This window comes from Oryctolagus cuniculus, chromosome 1, assembly GCF_051225735.1.
Source record: "Oryctolagus cuniculus isolate XC-2025 breed Fujian yellow rabbit chromosome 1, ASM5122573v1, whole genome shotgun sequence".
Classification (NCBI taxonomy): Eukaryota; Metazoa; Chordata; class Mammalia; order Lagomorpha; family Leporidae; genus Oryctolagus; species Oryctolagus cuniculus.
The window spans coordinates 217,441,817-217,461,968 of record NC_142867.1 but is presented as its reverse complement, the minus strand read 5'-3'; the positions used below and the strand labels follow the sequence as shown (position 1 = coordinate 217,461,968).

At 51.1% G+C, this 20,152-nt stretch overlaps 1 protein-coding gene and 1 non-coding gene across 6 annotated transcripts in view; both read right to left on the bottom strand.

The window, feature by feature from the left end:
• RGS3 (regulator of G protein signaling 3) overlaps nucleotides 1-20,152 on the bottom strand; it is a 127,258-nt gene that overhangs the window by 35,163 nt on the left and 71,943 nt on the right. For 2 of the 5 annotated variants that reach the window (XM_008273409.5, XM_017350089.4), the window contains one exon: nucleotides 14,205-17,065. The exons of the other annotated variants lie outside the window; for them this stretch is intronic. In XM_008273409.5, the coding sequence (XP_008271631.4) occupies nucleotides 16,958-17,065 (108 nt within the window). In that variant the 3' untranslated portion in view covers nucleotides 14,205-16,957. Of the gene's footprint in view, nucleotides 1-14,204; nucleotides 17,066-20,152 lie in introns of those variants that run through there. 5 annotated transcript variants of the gene reach the window in all.
• On the bottom strand, nucleotides 19,245-19,544 carry LOC149128866 (signal recognition particle RNA). The gene has a single exon (XR_016227752.1).

Sequence of the window (20,152 nt, the reverse complement as noted above, 5' to 3'; positions counted from 1 at the left end):
GCTCTAAGGCCTGTGCTCCCACCGGTATGCTCTTCCTTCAATACCGTGCTTCCTACAGTCTCTTCCCATGCCATCTGCCTCTTTCTCAGCAACAAACTCCCGGCAGGAAAGGACAAGTCCCAACTTGCTAGTAGGAACTTTAGTGCCCAACCACGGCCAGGAGAAGCCCACATGCAAGGGCAGCCAGGATACCAAGGTCCCCCCACAGAGCTGGCTCTGAGGCCTGCAGTTGGCCGGCTTCTGCCTGCAGCCTGGGGCACACTTTGTAGTCACCTCAGCCATATCAGCCTGACCTTGGGCACTATAGCAGCACAGGATGGCCAGGAGCCATGACCCTTCCTGGCTCCAGCCCAACCAGCCAGATGCTGGCCTGGGATTTCAGGCATTTGGGAGTAATCCTCGACCCACTGTGCTTGTGCCAGCTCTAGGGCCAAGCTGTGCCCTGACAACCTGAGTTCCTGGGAAGCGATTAGCATAGAGTCACTGACTCAGCTATGTGGAGGCCAGCCCTGTGGCCTCGGCTGCTAGACCCCCCCAGGTCCACCCCTGCTCGGACTGTTGGGCTTGAGCTCAGGCCATAAACAGAGGAACAGGGGGGAAAGACTGGACTGAAATGCAGACTTTGTGCTGCCCTCTGTGACTCCTGGGGTAAGCCAACCCCTTTTCCGAGCCTTAGTTTCCCTATTTGTAAACATGCATGTAGTAGGACTACATCTGTCTACTCAAAAAGTAGTCTGCAGAGTGGTAACGGTTCGTGAACTGCTTTTTACTGGTGTGCAATGAGGTAAGTAGAAAGATTGAGAATGTATAGGAACTGTGACAGAGCATCCTAGAGTGTGATCAGTGGACTGACCCCACTGAACAAGCTAAAGACTAGAGCAGGGGATGTCAAACCACTGTAGCAAATCACGCAGTGTGAGTTCTACAGAAGCCTAGGTCCACCTCCACAGGTGGATGAACATGCCTGGTGTAAACGCTCTGGTTTCCGTAAGAATTCGCCAGCTTGGGCTCCATCACAGTGCTTCACAATGCTTACAACTACAGTGGGACTCATGACCTGGTCACCCACACTGTTCCTCCTCCACTGCTCTTGGCTCAGAGAGTGGCAACACCATGCACCTGTTTGCCTGAACCTGACTCCTGAGTGTCAACCTTCTCCCAATACACTCCGTCTGATTACCCACCAAATCCTGCCAATCCTTCACCCCTCGCTCAATCCCTACCAACTCCACCCTAGCCCAAGCCACCCTCACCTGGCTGAGGGCAAAAGCTCCAAGCTGCTGCCAGCCTCTTGCCTTGCCCTCCTCCTAGCCTGGTGGGAGCTTTCTACCACCCAAAGCCAGCAAGGCGGCTCCCGCGGCTGTGGAGTAGAGTTCAAACTCCCTGCCCCAACCACCGGGTCATGCCGCACCAGCCCCTGAACACTCTCCAGCCTCATCGTGGGTTTTGTCCACTTCCTCATTCTTCCACCTACACTGGTCTGCTTTCAAGTCCTCACCTAGAACACCTAGAACAATCCTTCCTATACCTCACACCCCTGCCCTGTCTCAGAAACTTCCGTAATGTCCCTGACCAAGTTCCTCCCACCAGGTGATCTCACTGACCCCTTCACAGCTGTCCCTGAGTCATTCCGTGCCATTCCTAGTGGGCTCATGTCTGACTCTCCTCCGACAGCCGACTCCGCTTTGGGGGGAAGGAGGACCATGTGGGTGGGTGAAGAAGAGGACGCCTGAGGCCCTGCCTGACCAGCTTCCCTCTGCCCTTCTTTGCCATCATCCCTCCCTCTGCTCACACCAGGTGATCCACCAGGACCTGGCCCATCTCTCACCACAAGGCTACATGAGCCAGGCCTCAGCCAACCAGTGTATCCCATTCCTCTGTCTTCAGTGACTGAGGTGGACACATGATCCAACTCAGGCCCTTGGAACTCAGGCCAGGGACTACTGTTGCAATGAATGAACAAGTCAAACTGGAAGGCTATGCCCCTGATACTTAGGGCAGCTCTTCAGCCGCCACTGAGGGAGTGAGTCAACACATAAGCAGTATAACCAAGAAATTGTCGCTCCCCCTCTTCATGGAGGAGCAACACTAAACCCTGCCTAGGCTTCATATCCGAGTCACGGCACCATTATGTCGCTCCCCGTCTTCGTGGGGGAACGACACTGGACCCTGCCTGTTCTTTCGTCTGCTCGGCCCTCCCCGGGTTTGCTGCTGGTTCTTCCCGGGTTGGCTACTATCCCTTCCACCTCCGTGGAAGGGCGGTTCCCCCTGGCCACATTCCCCACTTCCGCAGGGGAGCGGCACACCGCCGGCCGGCTTTCTCGGGGGCTGCACAGGCGTTCCCCTTAGATGTTCCCCTTAGATGTTCCTCGTGCATGCCGTCTCTCTCCTCCTTTATAGTCCTCCTCCGCCAATCCTAACTCGGCTGCCCACACGCCGAGTACGCTGCTCTCCTCCAATCAGTAGCAAGTCCTACAGTTTATTGGTTGAACTGGAGGCAGCTGTGCGGAAGCTGTTTACTTCTCTCCCAGCGCCATATTGTGGGAGAGCAGATGCATAGAATAAGTCTTAATTCCAGTAACTCAGTCTAGTCCGGATTGCTCCCCACAGAAATGAAGAGGGCAAGCCCAGTTCTTGGTGATGTTGCTCAAGGGCCTGAATCCAACTATGCCTGAAGGCTACCCTCCATAATTCAATAAAGTCCACATACTGACTGAGCTAGCTTGAGCTGGGTTCTTACTGCTTGCAACCAGTGGATTCCTGACTACGTACTTAGTCACCAGTACTGAGCATATTCGTCCTTCTGAAAGTATTTGTTCATTCATGTAGTCATTTAATAAACATTCGGCAGTGAGATGGTGACTTGGTTTGCACTATAGGAAGAATCATCTTGGCTGCAGTTCAGAAAGGTAAGAAACAGAGAGAAGAATAGAAACAGGGAGAACCACAGGAGATCATGAAATAGTCCCAGAGACAGAGATGAGGCCTGAAGAGGTAACTGAGACAGACAGAAAGGGAGGGAGGGGAAGATTCCCAACAAGAGAACCTTTGACAACTCCTGTCCCTCGCTGGGTCTCAGTATCACCACCTGTCTAGAACCGTAGCACTCCCAAGTTTGCCCTAGTGGTTACAGAGACTTTAGCTGTCAACACTCAATACTGTCACTGAAGAGTATCGAAGTCAGGGCCAAGGCTGGCCCTGGGATGGACCTGACAGGAAGAAATATAGTGTAGTCATGGCTATGACCACAGGCTCTGGAGCCAGTGTCTGGGTTTGCATCAAGACCTATACCTCCTAGCTCTAACACCTAGTTCAATCTACCCAACTCGCTGTTCCTTTGTCTCCTCATCTATGAAATGGGGATAATGACAACAGTGTTGGGCAGATTACAGAGCAGGAGGAACGCACACTCCATAAATGTTAGGTGCCCTTATTCTTTGGAACAGGAGTCCCAGAAAGAGGGAATTGAACACACAGAACACAGAACACTGCTGCTAGGTCCCCTGGGGAGAAGGGCTGTTAGCCTAGAACTCACGATGCAAGCAAACTGTGACTCCAGCATGAGGACAGGTATTTTCAGATGTACAAGGATTAAGAAAATATACCACCTCAGATACTTTCTGGAAAAATTGTTCAAGAAAGCTCTCCAGACAAAAGTGAATCGACACCAAGAAGTCAAGGATGAGACGACAGGCATCCAAGAGATGGAAGCAAGCAATGACGCCAGGAACACTTGCAGATTTTACTACTCATCATGTAACTGGAAGTGAAATGCAATTTTAGGTTGATTGAGTCTAGGATGATTCTTAGATTAGAACTAATATCTAAAAGTAGTAACAACCAGAAATCGACATTCCAGGCTATTTCACTGATACTTAGGCAGTATGGAAGAAAGCGAAGAGGCATATGGGTGAGCTGACACACTCATGGCAGGTGGCAGAGGCAAGACAAATGATTACAGACCCCTGAAAGAGATGTGTGAAAGAGCTGAGTGTAAAGCCATTAGCAGACGGGAATGATGGTGGATAACTTCTGCAGGAGAATGAATGGGGGCTGGCTCCAGCAGGCGCAATGCTACTGAAACATATCACGAAGCTACAGTGACAACACCTCATTCCGATGTAGGAACAGACAGGTTAATGACGGAGACAGGAGAGTTCAAAAATCGACCCGCCCACATGTGTGAAGTTGGCCTATGATAAGTGAAAAAGAGAAGGACAGCTGAAAAACACCTGGTTGGGGGCTGCGATCGTGAGTTAAGCCACCACCTGGGACATGGCACCCCCTATCAGAGTGCCAGTTGAGTCCTGGATGTTCCACTTCCGATCCAGCTCCCTGCTAATGCACCTGGGAAAGCAGCAGTACTTGGGCCCCTGCCACCCACATGCAAGACCTGGGTAGAGTTCCAGGCTCCTGGCTTCAGCCTGACCCAGCCCCAGGTTTTGCAAACATATGAGTGAGCCAGCAGACAGAAGATTCTCTCTCTCTCTCTCTCTCTCTTCCCCCCCTTCCTCCCTTTTTCTCTCCCTCCCCTCCCCTTCCTTCTTTCTCCTTCTGTCTCTCTTTCAAAATAAAAAATAAATCTTTAAAAAAAAACTGGTCATCTGTTGGGGGTGGGGATTAATGAGATTTCCATCCGACACCAGTCACTACATTAATTGCAGAGGAATTGAAACTATAAATGTAGAAACCCTGAATATTGAAGAATATTCCTTATACCCTGAGTCAGAAAGGTCTTAGAAAGTATAGCCCCACTCACAAAGAAAAAATTGATTATAAAAATACAGATTACCAAAAAAAGATGTTAAAGTTTTGAATGATAAAAGACACTACAAATGAAATTAGAAGACAAATGATGAAATGGAAAAAAGTATTTATAACTTATATAATCAGCAAATGCTTAATATTCTAACCACATAAAGATATCTCATAAATCCAATAAAGCCCCACTGGAATTCTGGCCAAATGACAAGAACTAATAAGCCAGAAAAGAAGAAATACGTATCATTAATAAATGTATAAAGGAGTCTGGCCTCATTAATAATCGAGTAAACGTGAGCTAGGATGGAACAGAATTTTTCACTGCTTGGACCAATAATTAAAAGAGCAACAACATTCAATACGCATATTAGGCAGGTGTAGGGGAATGAGTACTCTCATTCACTGTCAGTAGGAAGGTAGGCTGTATATTCTTTTTTTTTTTTTTTTTTTTTGACAGGCAGAGTGGACAGTGAGAGAGAGAGACAGAGAGAAAGGTCTTCCTTTGCCGCTGGTTCACCCTCCAATGGCTGCCGCGGCTGGTGCGCTGCGGCCGGCGCACCGCGCTGATCCGATGGCAGGAGCCAGGATCCAGGTGCTTTTCCTGGTCTCCCATGGGGTGCAGGGCCCAAGCACCTGGGCCATCCTCCACTGCACTCTCTGGCCACAGCAGAGGGCTGGCCTGGAAGAGGAGCAACCGGGACAGAATCCGGCGCCCCGACCGGGACTAGAACCCGGTGTGCCGGCGCCGCTAGGCGGAGGATTAGCCTAGTGAGCCACGGCGCCGGCCAGGCTGTATATTCTTAATCCACCTGTTCCTGTTTGCTCATCTATAAAGCAGGCAGATTACACGTGTAATCAGAAGGTCACTCTCCTTTCCATAGACAAATGTAACTGTAATACACAGGACATTCTGAGGGTATTTATTGCAGCATTGTTCAGATGATCAAAACATGACGAACAGCTTAACTGTGCATCAGTAAATTAAATAAATTGTGGTCCACTGGTTCTTTAAAAAGATAATTGCAGGTAATAATGTAAAAGACTTTTACAATCTATTTTTACTGATGAGTTACAGAAATTTATGTATAATGTGGTATTACCCAGTAAAATAAAATACATGTATGGATTCTCATGGAAAAAGATTTAGAGGAACCACACCTAAGAGATATTAGAAGTTAATACTGAGAGCGACAGGGTTTGGGGGATGGAATGTTTATTTATTTTGTTCAGTTCAGTAACAGGGTTTTTTGGTATTAATTTTGTACAAGTATATTTTCAGATAAAGAACACATAAAATAACAGATTAATAAACATTCCCATTTGTACCATAAATAAAAGCGCTTAGGAGCCAGCACTATGGTGCAGCAGGTTAAGCTGTCACACACACGATGGCATCCCATACTCGAGCTCCAGTTCCAGTCCTGGCCACTAACAACAGCGTGCGACACTGGAGCCCCAGATTGAGTCCCGACTGCCCTGCTTCTGATCCAGCTTCCTGCTAATGCACCTTGGAAGGTGCTGGGAGATGGCTCAAGTACTTGCATCCCTGCCACCCATGTAGATCACCTGGCTCCTGGCTTTGACCTGGCCCAGATCTGGCTTTTGTGGTCACTCGGGTATTGAACCAGCAAATGGAATCTCTCTCTCTCTCTCTCTCTGTGTGTCACTCTGTCATTCAAAATGAATATTTTAAAAATATTTTAATCTCATCAAAAAATTAACAAAAATATACAAGACCTATATGAAATTTTTTTTCAAACTTTTCCTTGTGAAATCTTAAGATTTGCATAAATGAAAAAACGTAATCCTATTCCCATATGAGAATAAATTATATATAGCTTTAATCCTTCCCTTTTTGGGGTGTATGTGTGTATGTGTAGCTACAAACTTTTACAAAATGTTTTTTTTCTTCACTTTATTTGAAAGGCAGAGAGACAAACAAAGAGAACAGCGACAGACAGAGATCACCCATCCACTGGTTCACTCCTCAAATGCCCTCCATAGCCAGAGTGAGGCCAGGCCCCAGCCAGGAGCCTGGAACACAATCCAGGCCTCCCACATGCGCGACAGGGACTCAGGTCCTTGCACCATCCTCCACTTCCTCCAAAGATATGCAGTGGCAGGATGCTGGGTTGCAAGCCGAGGCACTGAGCCTCAGAAGTAGGCATTCTAACACAGGATGTGGGCATCCCAAGTGGTGTCTTACCACTGTGCCAAACGTCTGCCCCAAATATTTTAATAAAATGACAATAAAAATCTCAGTGAGTCTTTTTTTTTTTTAAAGAACCTATAGGAAGGTGATGGTGACCGAATTATAAAGTCATAGTTAGGGGCAGGCTTTGGACCTGGCAGTTAAGATATTGCTTAAGACATCTACAACCCATACTGGAAGTTCTAGGTTCAGTTCCCAGCACTGGCTCCTGAGCCCAACTTCCTGCTAACGTGGACCCTGGGAGGTAGCGGTCAAAACTCAGGAAGCTGGGATCCTGCCACCCACATGGATACCCAGATTGAGTTCCTAGCTCCCAGCTTTGGCCTGGCTTACTCCTGGTCCTGGCAGGCATCTATGGAGTCAAACAGCAGAAGGGAACACATTCATGTTCTCTCTCTCTCTCTCTCTCAAATCTTGTCTGCCCCTCAAATAAAGAAGTTTTTAGATAAAATAATTTTAAAATATACTGATTTCATTTAAAAGAAGAAATAGTTGAGAATGGGTGGGGGGGGAGCAATTTATAAAGAGGAATAAGAGGGTGCTTATTCTAACGTAAGTGCAAGCACTGGAGAAAAAAACCTGGAAAACCATGGAAAGCATTCTGCCTCATGTACACACCAAAGGAAAGTCCACGCAAACTAAAATGTTAATGAAACCACGAAGTTCAAGTAGAAAAAAGTGACTATCCTATAATCCCTGGTCAAATACCACAACATCAAAGGCAAAATATACATTTTAAAATGCACAGAAATGATATGCTTTTTCAGGAAAATGCAATTGTTGCCTATAACCTTGTCTACACCACTGTGAAACAGTGGTCTAGCCACCTTTTACTTACAGAGCTCTTTGTTTAAGAGTACTGACCCTGTGATTTTAAAGTAAACTGGAATCTGTTATTGCATAGAAGTCAAAAGAAAATAAGAAGAAAAATGAGGCCAGTGCCATGGCATAGTGGGTAAAGCTGTCATCTGTCATGCTAACATCCCATGCGGGCACCAGTTCAGGTCCCAGCTGTTCCACTTCTGATCCGGCTCCCTGCTAATGGCCTGGGAAAAGCAGTGGAAGATGGCCAAGTGCTTGGGCCCCTGCACCCATGTGGGAGGCCTGGAAGAAGCTTCTGGCTCCTGGCTTCACTCTGGCCCAGCCCCAGGCCATTGCAGCCATTTGGGGAATGAACCAGCAGGTGGAAGATCTCTCTCTCTCTCTCTCTCTCTCTCTCTCTGACTCTGCCTTTCAAATAAATCTTAAAAATAAAAGAAAGAAAGAAAATCACAATGAGATACTACTCCACACCCACCAGGATGGCTATCATCTTTAAAACAGAAAAATAACATGCATTAGCAAAGATGTGGAGAAACTGGAATCCTCACACATTGGTGGTTGGAAACTAAAGTTGCACAGCCAGGCAGGCACTTCCTCAACAAGCTCAACACAGCTACCACTTGACCCAGCATTCCCACTCATCAGTATACACCCAAACGGAATGAAACCATACATTCACACAAAAACCTGCACAAAACCACTTACAGCACCATTATCCATAATAGTCAAGTGGTGGGGACAACCCAAATATCCATTAGCTGGTGAGTGGTTAAACAAAATGTGGTCTCTCCAGACAATGGAATACTATTTAGCCACAAAAAGGAATTAGGTAGTGATACATGCTACAACAAGGATGAATATGAAAATATCATGCTAAATCAAAGACTGTTCTGTCATGAAAATACAAAATATTATATGATTTCATTTATATGAAATGTCAAGTATATGCAATCTACAGAGACAGAAAGTAGATTGATAGTTGCTTAGGACTGGAAGGGATAGAGGACTTGGTGAGAATTTTTTTAAGATTTATTTATTTAAAAATCAGAATTAGAGAGAGAGAGGGAGAGACAGAGAGAGATCTTCTATCCACTGGCTCACTCCGCAGATGACCACAATGGCCAGTACTGGGCAAGACTGCAGCCAGGAGCTAGGAGCATCTTTCCAGGTCTCCCAAGTAGGTGGCAGGGGCTCTAGCACTTAGGCCATCTTCCACTGCTTTTCCCAGGCCATCACAGGGAGCTGGGTCAGAAGTGGAGCAGTCAGGACCTGAATAAGCGCCCATATGGGATGTTGGCATTGCAGGCAGCAGCCTTACCCTCTGCACCACAATGCTGGCTCTGAGAATTTTTGAGATCATAAGAATGTTCTAAAACTGATCATGATGGCAGCTGCAGAAACTGAATATGCTAAAAACCACTGAATTGTACACTTTAACTAGGTGAGCTGTATGGAATTTGAAATATATCTCAATAAAGCTGAAACCACGACAACTGGCAGATATGACTACTGATAAATCATAGACAACCGTAACTTAAAGAAATAATAACAAAAGCCTAACAGATAAATAACCTTCTTATATAAGGAGTCTTCCTTGTGAATTAATAATTGAACTATAAACAACCCAACAGGAAAATGAGCAAAAGACTTGAACAGGCTACTCTGACAATAGTTGATATAAGAGAATAAAAGGCATATAAATTAATATTCAGTATCTCTAGTAATCAATGAAGGGAACCTATTAAAAATCTAACAACACCAGTGGTGCTAAGGATGTGGGCAAACAGACATTCTCTGATCCAGACTCAGGGCCTTCTCAGGAGTGAGGAATTTCAGTGCTGAGAAAGGCAAGTCCCTGGCAAAGCAGGATGAACGGTCAATTCAAGGTGGGAGTAGAAATTTGGTACAGTCATTCAGAAAAGTAATTTGGCTACAGGATCAAGAATCTATTTCCAACACACATGACCCAGAAATTCCACTACCAGAAATTTACTCTAACAAAATGTTCATTCAACAAATATTCGCTGAGGATCCAACATGTAGCAGGTGTTGAACTGAATGCTAGGGCATACCATAACAAGGAATCTCCAAAGGGTCACGGAGAGTGTATATTCTGAATAGTCACAAATTTCACTTTTTAAAAAAATATCACAATAAGCTTATCTTTTCATTCCACTTTTGCCCTGAACTTTTTGAAGGCCCCTCATTCATATACCTACCAAGATGTTCTTATCTCAGGTTTTTACAACAAGGGAACAATGGGAGCAACCTGAACATGGAGCGCCTGGATCTGGTGAAATAACGCAGTCTCATCTACACAATGAAAGAGACTGCAGGCACTCACAATGAAGCTGAAGAAAAGTATTTACTGACATGGAAACACGGATACATTACGCTGTAAAATGGAAAAAGGCAGGTAAGAGGATTGCACCAGCGGCTTCAACCTGCAAATAAGTACGTATAAGCAAACGGCTGACAGGATGCACCCCAGAAGGCTAACATCAGTTATCTCTGGGTGCTGAAATTAAGAATGAACTGCATTTCCTTCTCCCTGTACGTCTACATTAAATGCTTTCTTCATAATAAACATCAGTTACACGAATTACTTTTGTGACAACAAAAAAAGCCAACTGCCTCGAGCAGAAGTCCAAAGAAGGGGGTTATAGAGAGTCAAGGATGCTCACTGATCTCCAGTGATAGGTACCACTAGAGTGCACCTGCCACCTAGCAGGCATTCTGAGAGACACTGCACATACCAAGCCCTTTGATCATTAGTACATCCCCCGTGAGCAGGCATTCTGTAGATACTAGGTGACCTATAAGCAATCCCACAGCTGGCGAGAAGCAGAGCTGGGGTTTGAACCCTGGTCTGCCTGTCTCTAGACCTGCCGGCCCCTTAGTTTCCTCTGCTTGCTCCTGAGGAAGGGCAGAGAAAAGTCTACAACCGCTAGGCTCTCTGTCTGACAGTTCTGCCCTGGCCTTTGTCCTCCCTCCCTGGAGACAGTGTAGGAAGTGACAGGAGGACAAGTCAGCAAGGGAGGGGACAGCCGCAAGGGGAAGGCATGGTGCTGAAGGCCAGCTGGCCCGGGTCGGGCTCAGGGTGGACTAGCCAGGGACTCCTCGCCTGCCTGGCGACTCTCAGGAAGCCAGCTACATTCAGCCCCAGTGGTTCCCAGGCCCTGTTGCCCAGAGGCAAGAGAAAGCCTCGCCAGGCCTGCAGCCACCTCGCTGCTTCTGGCACTTTCTCCCAGGGCTCCATAAACTTTGGCCAGTCCTTTCCCCTCTGGGTCCCTCTTCTGGATGAGGTGGGGGTGTGTGGGCTGGTGGCTCCAGGACCCTCCCAGATCTGAGTCCTCTCAGTCCGTGAGACTTCCTCACACAGGGCCCAGCAGGAAGAGGAAGGGGGTGAGGTGTCCCCACCCTGCTCCCGAAGGAACCCTCTCCTCTTCCCCTCAGCTCCGTTCCCACTGCTATTTTTAGAACAGACCACAGGGACAGCTTGGAGCTCCAGGTAAAACACAGCCACCCCATTCATTCCGCTCCAGCAAGAACGCAGCGGGAATTTCTAGACAAGCCAGCCGACGAGACAACCTCGCCCCACGCCATTAGCAGGGCTGATCTCTCACTCTTTCCATTACAGCCCTGAGTGGTGACAACACAGTGGGTTGCTGAGTGAGCCCCGCCCCTGCCCCCAACCTGGCAGAATCTTCAGGAGTCAGCCACTCAGTGCTCTGGGCCAGGTTCTTGCCTCGCTCTTGGCTGTGGTTTCTACAGATGGGCTTGTTCATCAACTCAGCTCGGGCTTTTCAGCTGCTTGTTCAAAGACTCAAGGGTTCGACCAGTGTTCCAGCTACGATTGAGACAGGCACCATCTTCTGAGCTTTTGCCTGTGTGTTGGGCGATGCTCCGTAAGCCTGCCTGAGAGTGGACTCCAGGTCTCAGAGGGCATTTCCCTGCTGAAAACCCTGTGATGAGGGCTGGTCTACTTCCCAGGCTAGCCTACTGAACCCCGGATGGTCTACTTCCCAGGCTAGCCTACTGAACCCCGGATGGGCTTTCCCCAAGGAAAAGCAGAAAACAATGCTGCAGCAATAGAATTAAACCAAGATGGAAAACCACTAACACTTTAAAACCCCTGTGTAGAACATTTATCTTGAGTAGGGCGGTCTGAGCAAGGTACCTTAAAGGCAGTAAAACTGTCAATGGCGATTTCTGGGAAAGGATGTGAAGGAGACTTCTGGCCACTCTAGAAACAAAAGACCCGGCACACTGAGGACCCTAAATTGCACCTGGAAATTACCCTGATGCCATGGACCGGAAAGGCTAGAGCATAGGCATGGGTACAGGCAGGGGTGAGGCTCAGATGAGAGAACCCAGCATGTGTGCACCCACCTGCGCAGAAAGGAAGGGGAATGAGGAGGGTGCTGGGCTGGGGAGCTGCCTGCGCAGCCTGCAAGAGGCACCTTTGGGTGGGGAGGAGGTAGGAGTGTTTGCAAGCTGGGTGTCTCTGATGAGGACTCCTTCCTGGACGAGATCCTAAGTGTACTTACGTGTTACAAGTTTGTGGTGAAGGTAAACCAGGTACAATATTTGCATGGATCCACATACAAGCACTCATGTTTCAACACGAAGATTAAAATGTCCAGGTTTTTTTTTTTTTCTTTCTTTATGCCTGAAACTTTGAACTCTGCCTATTTTTCCCCTCTGAAATCTCTCATGGAATGGTTTCAGTGGACCGTGTATACACCGAAGAGCCCGAACCAACTTTTGTCCTACGTCAGGCTTTCCAGCTTTCTTGCGAGGAGTGGCTACTTTACACTTATCTTTATTGCTCTGTCCTCATATTTTGTCATCAGGCAACTCCTGGACGACATCTACATTCAACTCCTTTATTCTTTGTGATGATCAGAGATGTGAAGGAGTTTGTCCAAGGTCACACAGTAAGGATCAGCAAAGTCAAACTTTGAGCCAACATCTTCAGAACCTTACTCTGGCTTTCTCTGAGGGCTCAGTGAGAAGGGTGCCCCACAACCCAGGGAAGAGAACCGCAGCGGCAGTTCTGACTAGGCGTGCTTCCTCTCCAGGGACAGCCCTGTGTCAGCATGGGAATGTGGTGGTATCCACGACCCTGAGGTGAACCTGGCCAGATTGCTGCATCTACCAGCTGGGGATCCACGGTCGTATCTCTGCAAAGCTGAGGCGCAACAGAAAACACTGAGCCGATAGAATCAGGAGAGCTGAGTCCCCGCTCTGGCTCTGACACTAGCCTGCCCCGTGATGCTGGTCAGCCACTTTCCCTTTTCCACCTGCTTCCTCATCTAGACCCTAGAACACAGGAAGGCTGAAGTGGATGGTCAGGTTGAATCGCACAGTGTCTACTGAACACCTACAGGAGACCAGGCAACCACAGAAGTCAAGAGAAATAAAGCATGCCCTCGACCTGCTCCCCAAGAGCTGTCTCGCAGATGAGCTCTATCTGCCCCACACACTGCGCTAAGGATGATCAAAATGGCCTAGAAATGCCAAGGGGGGAGCAATGGCTGCTGACGCATGCTCGAGAAAGGCATCTCTGAGCAAGTGCTACCCACTGAAGGTTAGGGACTGCACCCAGCAGGGACAGCCGGGAGGGCAGGCAGTGTCGGGCAGAAGGAACAGCCTAAACATGGAGGTGTACGGCACGTTTACAGCAGGGAGAAAGTCCCAGGGGCTGGGCTATCAGAGTCAAGCAGGGGGCAGTGCAACCAGGGAGAGCCTGGAGAGCCACACTGAGACCTGGGCTCCATTCTGAAAACCACGGCCTCCCAGGATGGCCTTTATGCAGGAGTGACCGCCCAGCCTCCCTGGCCCCTCCCAACTTGGGTGGTCATGGTTGCAGAATAACCAGAAGTAGGTGCTCTGGGGCTGGGCCCCCTATGAGCTTATCACAACGAGCTCAACCTTGATTTTCCTATCAGACTTTGGTCAAACCACGTGGGAGGCTACTGACCTTTTCAGCCTGTACCATCCCTCAGGAAAATGAATTCTGGAAGTTTCTTCTCCACCAGGTAGGAAATAAGGTATTTCATTTCATTTGTCCTAAAAGTATCCCTCTACAGTTGAATGAGCCACAACCTCTGGCAGGCCGAATGTCTCCCTCCTGCCTCTCCCTGATTTCTTAGTTCCATCCCTAAAAGAGAAGCCCTGGCATCTGGAAAGAGCCACAGGTGAGGACCAGCTCAGTCTGCCACCTCCAAAGCCCACGTGTTCACAGTGGACTCTCCCACGTTGTGAAACTCCCTGTGCCTCCACTCTGTAGAACTCTCTCGGGTGTCTTGGTGTCATGTGTAACAAGCGCTTTTGGTGGCAGAATTTATGAAAAAAGAAATTTGAAGAATAAAAACAACACATAAGACATACACCAACAATGTCATCATTTCCAAAACGGTCCATGTTGTCTCAACTCCAAGGCACCGAAAGCCCCAGGCCGGCAGAGACCCAGGCATGACGGCTTCCAGGGCAGATGAGAGTTTCAAAAGGCCCCAGAGGCCGAGACACAAGAAAACATGAACATGGGTGTGTGGGGAACAAAAAGGATCACTTTGTATTCAAATTGCACAGATGGCCTTTTCAACAATAAACGCTTGTGCTCCCCTCCTCCCAGCTCCGCCCGAGACAGCCAACCAAGACAATCGGCCCATCAGGAAAGAGGCCATTGTGTGCTTCTTGGAGTGATTGATGTGGCAGGGAGGGGCTGCGCCATGTTTCCCGTGATTATGGTTCTTAGAGGCAATTTCGAATGCTTGTTCATCATCCCGGATGGCCGGGATGGACTGGGATGCTGAAGAGCAGTGGCCACCAGGTCGTATTTCATCTTCTTAAGCCTGTACAGCCAAATTAAGTGCTTCATTGATTGGTGAGGCAGAGCAGCAATGCGCTGTGGCTCACCACAGGCACTGGGGGGACCAGCCCCGGGCCCACCAGAAGGCCCAGCCTGGATCCTGATGGGAGCACGAGCTCCCCGCAGCAGTGCATCGGAACAAGCCGGGCAGAGTCCCACTCCCGGGGCTGCACACTGCACTCAAAGTCTCCATTTGTGTGTGGCCACAGCTCCCGTCCTCTGGCCCCTGTCTGGTGGCCAGAGGTATGTCACCAGGCCCGATAGAGACAAGCTCGCTGCCTTCCCAGACAGGCAATTCTCCTGCGCCTCACATTCCCCTTAATGTCATTTTGTAAGGGAATCAAATGAAATCAAAGTGCAGCTTGCTGTCTGTGCAGCCCCGGCTGCTCAGCCTCTCAGAACTCACCCTGCGGGCTGAGCCCTGGCTGCCAGAGACACTATGTGTCAGCTGGCCCAGTCCAGGCAACGTCTGTGCCCCCGCCGGACGGGAGCATTATCCTAATCACAGGCACACTCACCCACCACTCATTAGGCGGCCGATTCCATATGTCTCATCTTTCCTGGGCGAGCAGGGGGAGAAGTGGCGGGTGAGGGGCATATTCTTTGCCGGGCCCTCATTTTTAGTGTTCCAGCAGCCACAGCAACTGAGCAATCTCACAAGGGCCCAGCGCAAGACTTCTCTAAAGTCTTGTGCAACATGCCACAGACAGTGTCAGCTCAGGGGGGTCTCTGACCTCCTTCTCCTAGGCAAGTGGCCCTGACCCTACAGATATGCCTTAGTGCAGAACCGTGTCCCTCAGACCTGTGGCCTTGGGCATTCCTCTCTCTGGGTCTTGGCAGTTAGAAAGGGGTGTGGGAGCTTCTGCAGCAGGTGTGAGCCGGCTGGGCTCTGGTCACGGTCCCCTTGGTAGGGCCTCCTGTAGTCTTGTAGCAGGAGTCTCCACTAGCAATGCTGCACCATACCCAGCCCTGGTCCCTGACCCCTAGGGCTCCACAGAAGGCAAATCAAGCTGACTGGGCTCAAGCTTCCATCAGGTGATCAGCATAGGATGAAGGGAAAACACAGGCGACCCCTGCTGAAGCTTGGGGGGCCGTGAGCCTTCCCACTGTGGCCAAGCTGAGCACTCACGGCTCCCAACTCCCACGGACACTCAGAACCCAGCACTGGCCCGAGCCCAGACCTGGCCAGGGTGGGGTTCTGTGAGGAAGGTTCCAAGTCCTCCCTCACATCCAGGGTGGTGGAGGACGAGGACCGGAAGGGGGATGGGAAGCAGTTCTTCTCATCCCAGAGCCTGGCACTGATACACGGCTGCTCCAGCCTCACCAGGGCACTGGGGTGGGGATGGGGGCGCTGACTGGCCTCCTATCCACTTGGCCCCTCCTATCTGCAATAGGACCCCTGTAGAAACTACCCCAGGCTCTGTGACACAATGTGGCCCTCACCCCTCTGGCTCCTCTCAGAGCTCCGGCCCACTGGCCTGCTCTCCAAGCCCTTCCCCACTGGGACCTCCTCCCATCGGACCGCACTTCCCTGAGTCTCGACTGGCTCGCTCCTTTCCAGCAGGCGAAGTTATGTCCGTCCCTTGCCCCACCTCCCCCACAGCAATCCAGTTACAGTCCTTTCTGCAGGAAACTGCCACTTTCCCAGATTATCACCGCTGGCAACCATGGGGGGCGGGGTGTGTGCTGGTGGTGTGACTTGGTTCGCACTTACTCCCTCCTAGGACTGGAATCTTGATGAGAGCAGAGGCCAGGTTCACCTTGTTCTCTGCAGTATCCCCAAGCACAGAGCCTGGTACAAAGGAGATGCCAGCCCCTAACCCCCTCCCCCAAATCCACTGAAGGAACCCGCGAAGGTGTCCGCATGAGAGACGAGTGGCTGGCGCCGTCTTCAGGCAGCAGTGGATCACGGCGCTGTTCTCCATTGGGGTGACCTCTTCCAGCCTCTCCTGCTGGCCTCAAAGTGGGTACTGGAACCACTGCTGGAGGCCCAGATGCCCTTTGACCTCCTTCTGCATGGAGGGAATAAGCTTCCGAACCTTCTCCATCAGCGACTTCCTGCAGTCAGTCTGTACAGTCTGCACAGGCTCACGGGGCCTCCACGTCACCTGCAGTCCTCCTGCTGCCAGTCCACACACACCCTTGGCACCACTCCCTTCAGATGACCCTAGGCCAACCATCTTGGTCCTCTGTTTTGGGTCCAGTTGAGGTGAGGCTACTGTGTGGTAGGGGAGGCCCAAGAAAGGGTTAAGTTGCTAGAAGCAGAGTCCCGCCCTTGGGTTTGCTCAGCCAATCAGAGTCTGTCCTGATGAGGTAAAGCTTCTATCCTGGGTAGCATTGGAGGAGTTGCTCGGCCCCATCTCCTGCTGGAGAGAGCCGTAAGGGTGGAGTTTCTGTGGAACCAGACAGAACTGGAATTAGCTTGCTGTCTACTCAGGCCGGGGCTGCCTGACTCCAGGACCTGCCTCTGCCCCTTACTAAGTCACTCAGACAGACCCTGGCATCTCCAGGCCAGGCAGGCTCTAGCTGTCTAAACAGAGATGACAAGGCGGCATGCACCTCTGTGCCTTGGAGGCCCTGTGTCCCCGCCTGGGCCCTGGAATAAGGCAGGCGGTGGTCCCGTGTGCTGAGTGGCGGTGTCAGCTTCCATGAACAGGGCTAGCAGACGGCTCCTCCTCTAGACATCACTTAGAATAAGGCTAGCAACAGCAGCTAGTCGACAGCGTTCTTCTTGCGCGCCACTTGGCCAAGCGCATTCTGAGTGTACTCCTCCCTGTTAATCCGTCCTCTTTACTGGTGCAGAAACTGCGTCTCGGAGAGGCCAGGTGGCCCTCCCGGGGTCACACCACTCACCGTGTTATCTGGAGCAGTCTGTTGCCACGTCTGTCTCTGTCACTACACTGTGATCTCCAGAGGGAAGAGTGCGACAGATTCCGCTGCACTGACCCCCACTTCTCACGCCCGAGGGCTCAGGGGCCAGCCGACTCTTCTCAGAAGGCTTGGCCAGCCCAGCCCGGGGGGCTCAGTGAACGGATGATGAACAGCTAGCCGGGACCCTGCTGGGCCACCCCTAGGGCCCGCAGGCCTGGTCTTTAATGCTCGCAACTCCTCTCCAGTGCCCTGACCACTTCTCTCCAGTTAGGAGGTATCAGTAAGGACAGGGCCCACGTCTTGCTCATCTCTGTGACCCCAAAGGGCCTAAACCAGCATTTGGCACAGAGAAGGTATTTAGTGTCTACATTTCACTGAAAACCAAAACAAAACCACCCTGCCTCTCCGTCCCGGCTTAGAACCTCAGCAGCCACAGGTGGTAGAAGTTGGGAGCATTAGAAGCATCACAGCGGGCCCCAAAGCAAGGGAGATGCCCTCCTGGGAGAGGTCATGAAGCAAGACTGGGGGCGGGGTGCCGGGCAGGACAGGAAGGAGGTCAAGATTTCTACAGAAGTGGGAGGAGCTGCAGGCAAAGAGTGAGCAACAGAAAGACAATGGTCCCCAGGGAAGGGATGACATCCGCAGGGACCCCCACACTGCCTGCCCCTGCCCACCCCCGAGGGGAGAACAGAGCTGGCCCCGCGAGGTGGCGGATTTCACAGGCAGTCGAATCAGGCAGAAATCTTCAGGGCGCAGATCCCTGGAGGAGACCGGAGGAGCCCTGGCCCTCGGCTCCCACGGGAACCACAACCTCCCCACACCCGTGCTCCCCACCAAGCAGCTGTTTCATCCTCAGGGCAAAGCGCACTGGCTACATTTGATGAATCTGGAAAGAGCTTTACATTCCTTGAGAGTTTGGAAGAACTCCCATCCCAAGGCACAGGCAGACACTCGGAGAGGAGCAGGGACACGGGCGGGCGGGCAGGGAAGCCGGGGAGTTCTGGGAGGCATTGCGGGGGGGGGGGGGGGTGTACTTCGCTCTCGCTTTCCTTTGTTTAACAGAAGGCGCACATTCAGAAGGCAGGATCACAGAAAAGGCGTAAAAGGGCATGCTGCTTAGTCAGGATCCAAGTGCATCAGTCAAGCGGGACTTGTCACGCACTGAAAGCAAGCAGCCAGTGTCAGCGGGCCTCGGTCCCGCCTCTCCGACCCTAGGGGACAGACCTTAGTGGAAAGGCTGTGGCCCAGCCCTGGGGAAGGAGGGTCACGGTCACTCAGGCAGCCAGGAGCTGACAGAGCCAAGTGCAGGTTGGGCCAGCTGGACGGCCACGTGGGCCCAGTCACTGAGGTCGCAGAAGCTGTCTGGAAACCTACAAGGCTGGAGAGAGTCAGTCGTATCTGCGGGAAGCACTGCGCGTGGCTCGGAGGACTAAACTGCTAAAACTCCAAGGGCGGGTGGTGGAGGTTCTGCAGAGACTCCAAGGGACCTGCCCCATGACAGACGGGTCCACGACTGCCTTCTAAGGAGTGCAGGCCCGGGAGAGTGTGCGAGTCTGGGGCAGGGTTTGGTTCTCAGGCCCAGGAGACAACGCCAAGGCTGTCTCAGTAGCCAGGCCCCCTGCTTCATCACCCTTCTCCTACACAGCACACGGCTTCTCCATGACACTCGATGTTTAAACAGTTTTGGCTTGAAGAGTGTCCAACCTGATGCTTACTCAGGATGCCCAAACCCTGGACACCTTCCAGGCTCAGCCTCCAAGTCCAGAGCCCTTCAGATCAGCACGGGAGTTCTGATCTGCTCCATTTCTGACCTGGGCCGGATCACCCCTCCTTAGGCAACCTGGTGGTGCCCTACCCCCAGGAAGTCACCATGCTGATGCTGACCTTAGTGCGGACACCCGATCGGCACAGTGCACAACAGCCCAGAACTCCTGCACTCAAGCGATCCTCCAGCCTCAGCCTCGAGTAGCTGGGACTACAGGCGCGCCGGGCAAGCACAGCCTATTTGCAGTCACCCACCGTCCTCCCGAACTCAGAGGAGGAAAGGGTCTCCAAGGCATTGAGAAGGCTATTGCCGACATATGCTGGAGCCAGCAACTCGGAAGCCCAGGCACAAACATCCTCTTTCCTTCAGAACAGGAGGAACTGAGTCAGTGCAACGCAAAGCAAGCTGGAGGCACATGTTCAGCCACCCAGCGCCTCAGCGGCTGCTCAGTGAAGAAGGAGCAGCCTGGACTGTGGCTGTGGCCCAGGCCAGACCAACGGGGAAAGGCCGGCAGTAGCCATGGTGGCAGGTCTCTTTTCAAGAGATGACCATGATGGTGGGAACCTGCCCCGCCGGGAGCCGGGATGGGGGCAGCGTCTTCCCCACAGCTGTGGGCAAGTGAGTGCCTGTGCTACGAACTGCACGAGACCTATGTCAGCCCTTCTGCGAATCCACAGCAACCCTCTGGGGGAGGAACCAGTGTCCCCACGTCACTGATAGGGACATCAAAGCACAGAGCAGCGGAGTGACTTGCCCAAGGTCACACTGAAGGCACAGTGAGACCCAGGATCCCTGCCCTGCCCGCTGTCTTCCCTCATCAAAGTTAAAAGCACCCCTGCCTAAT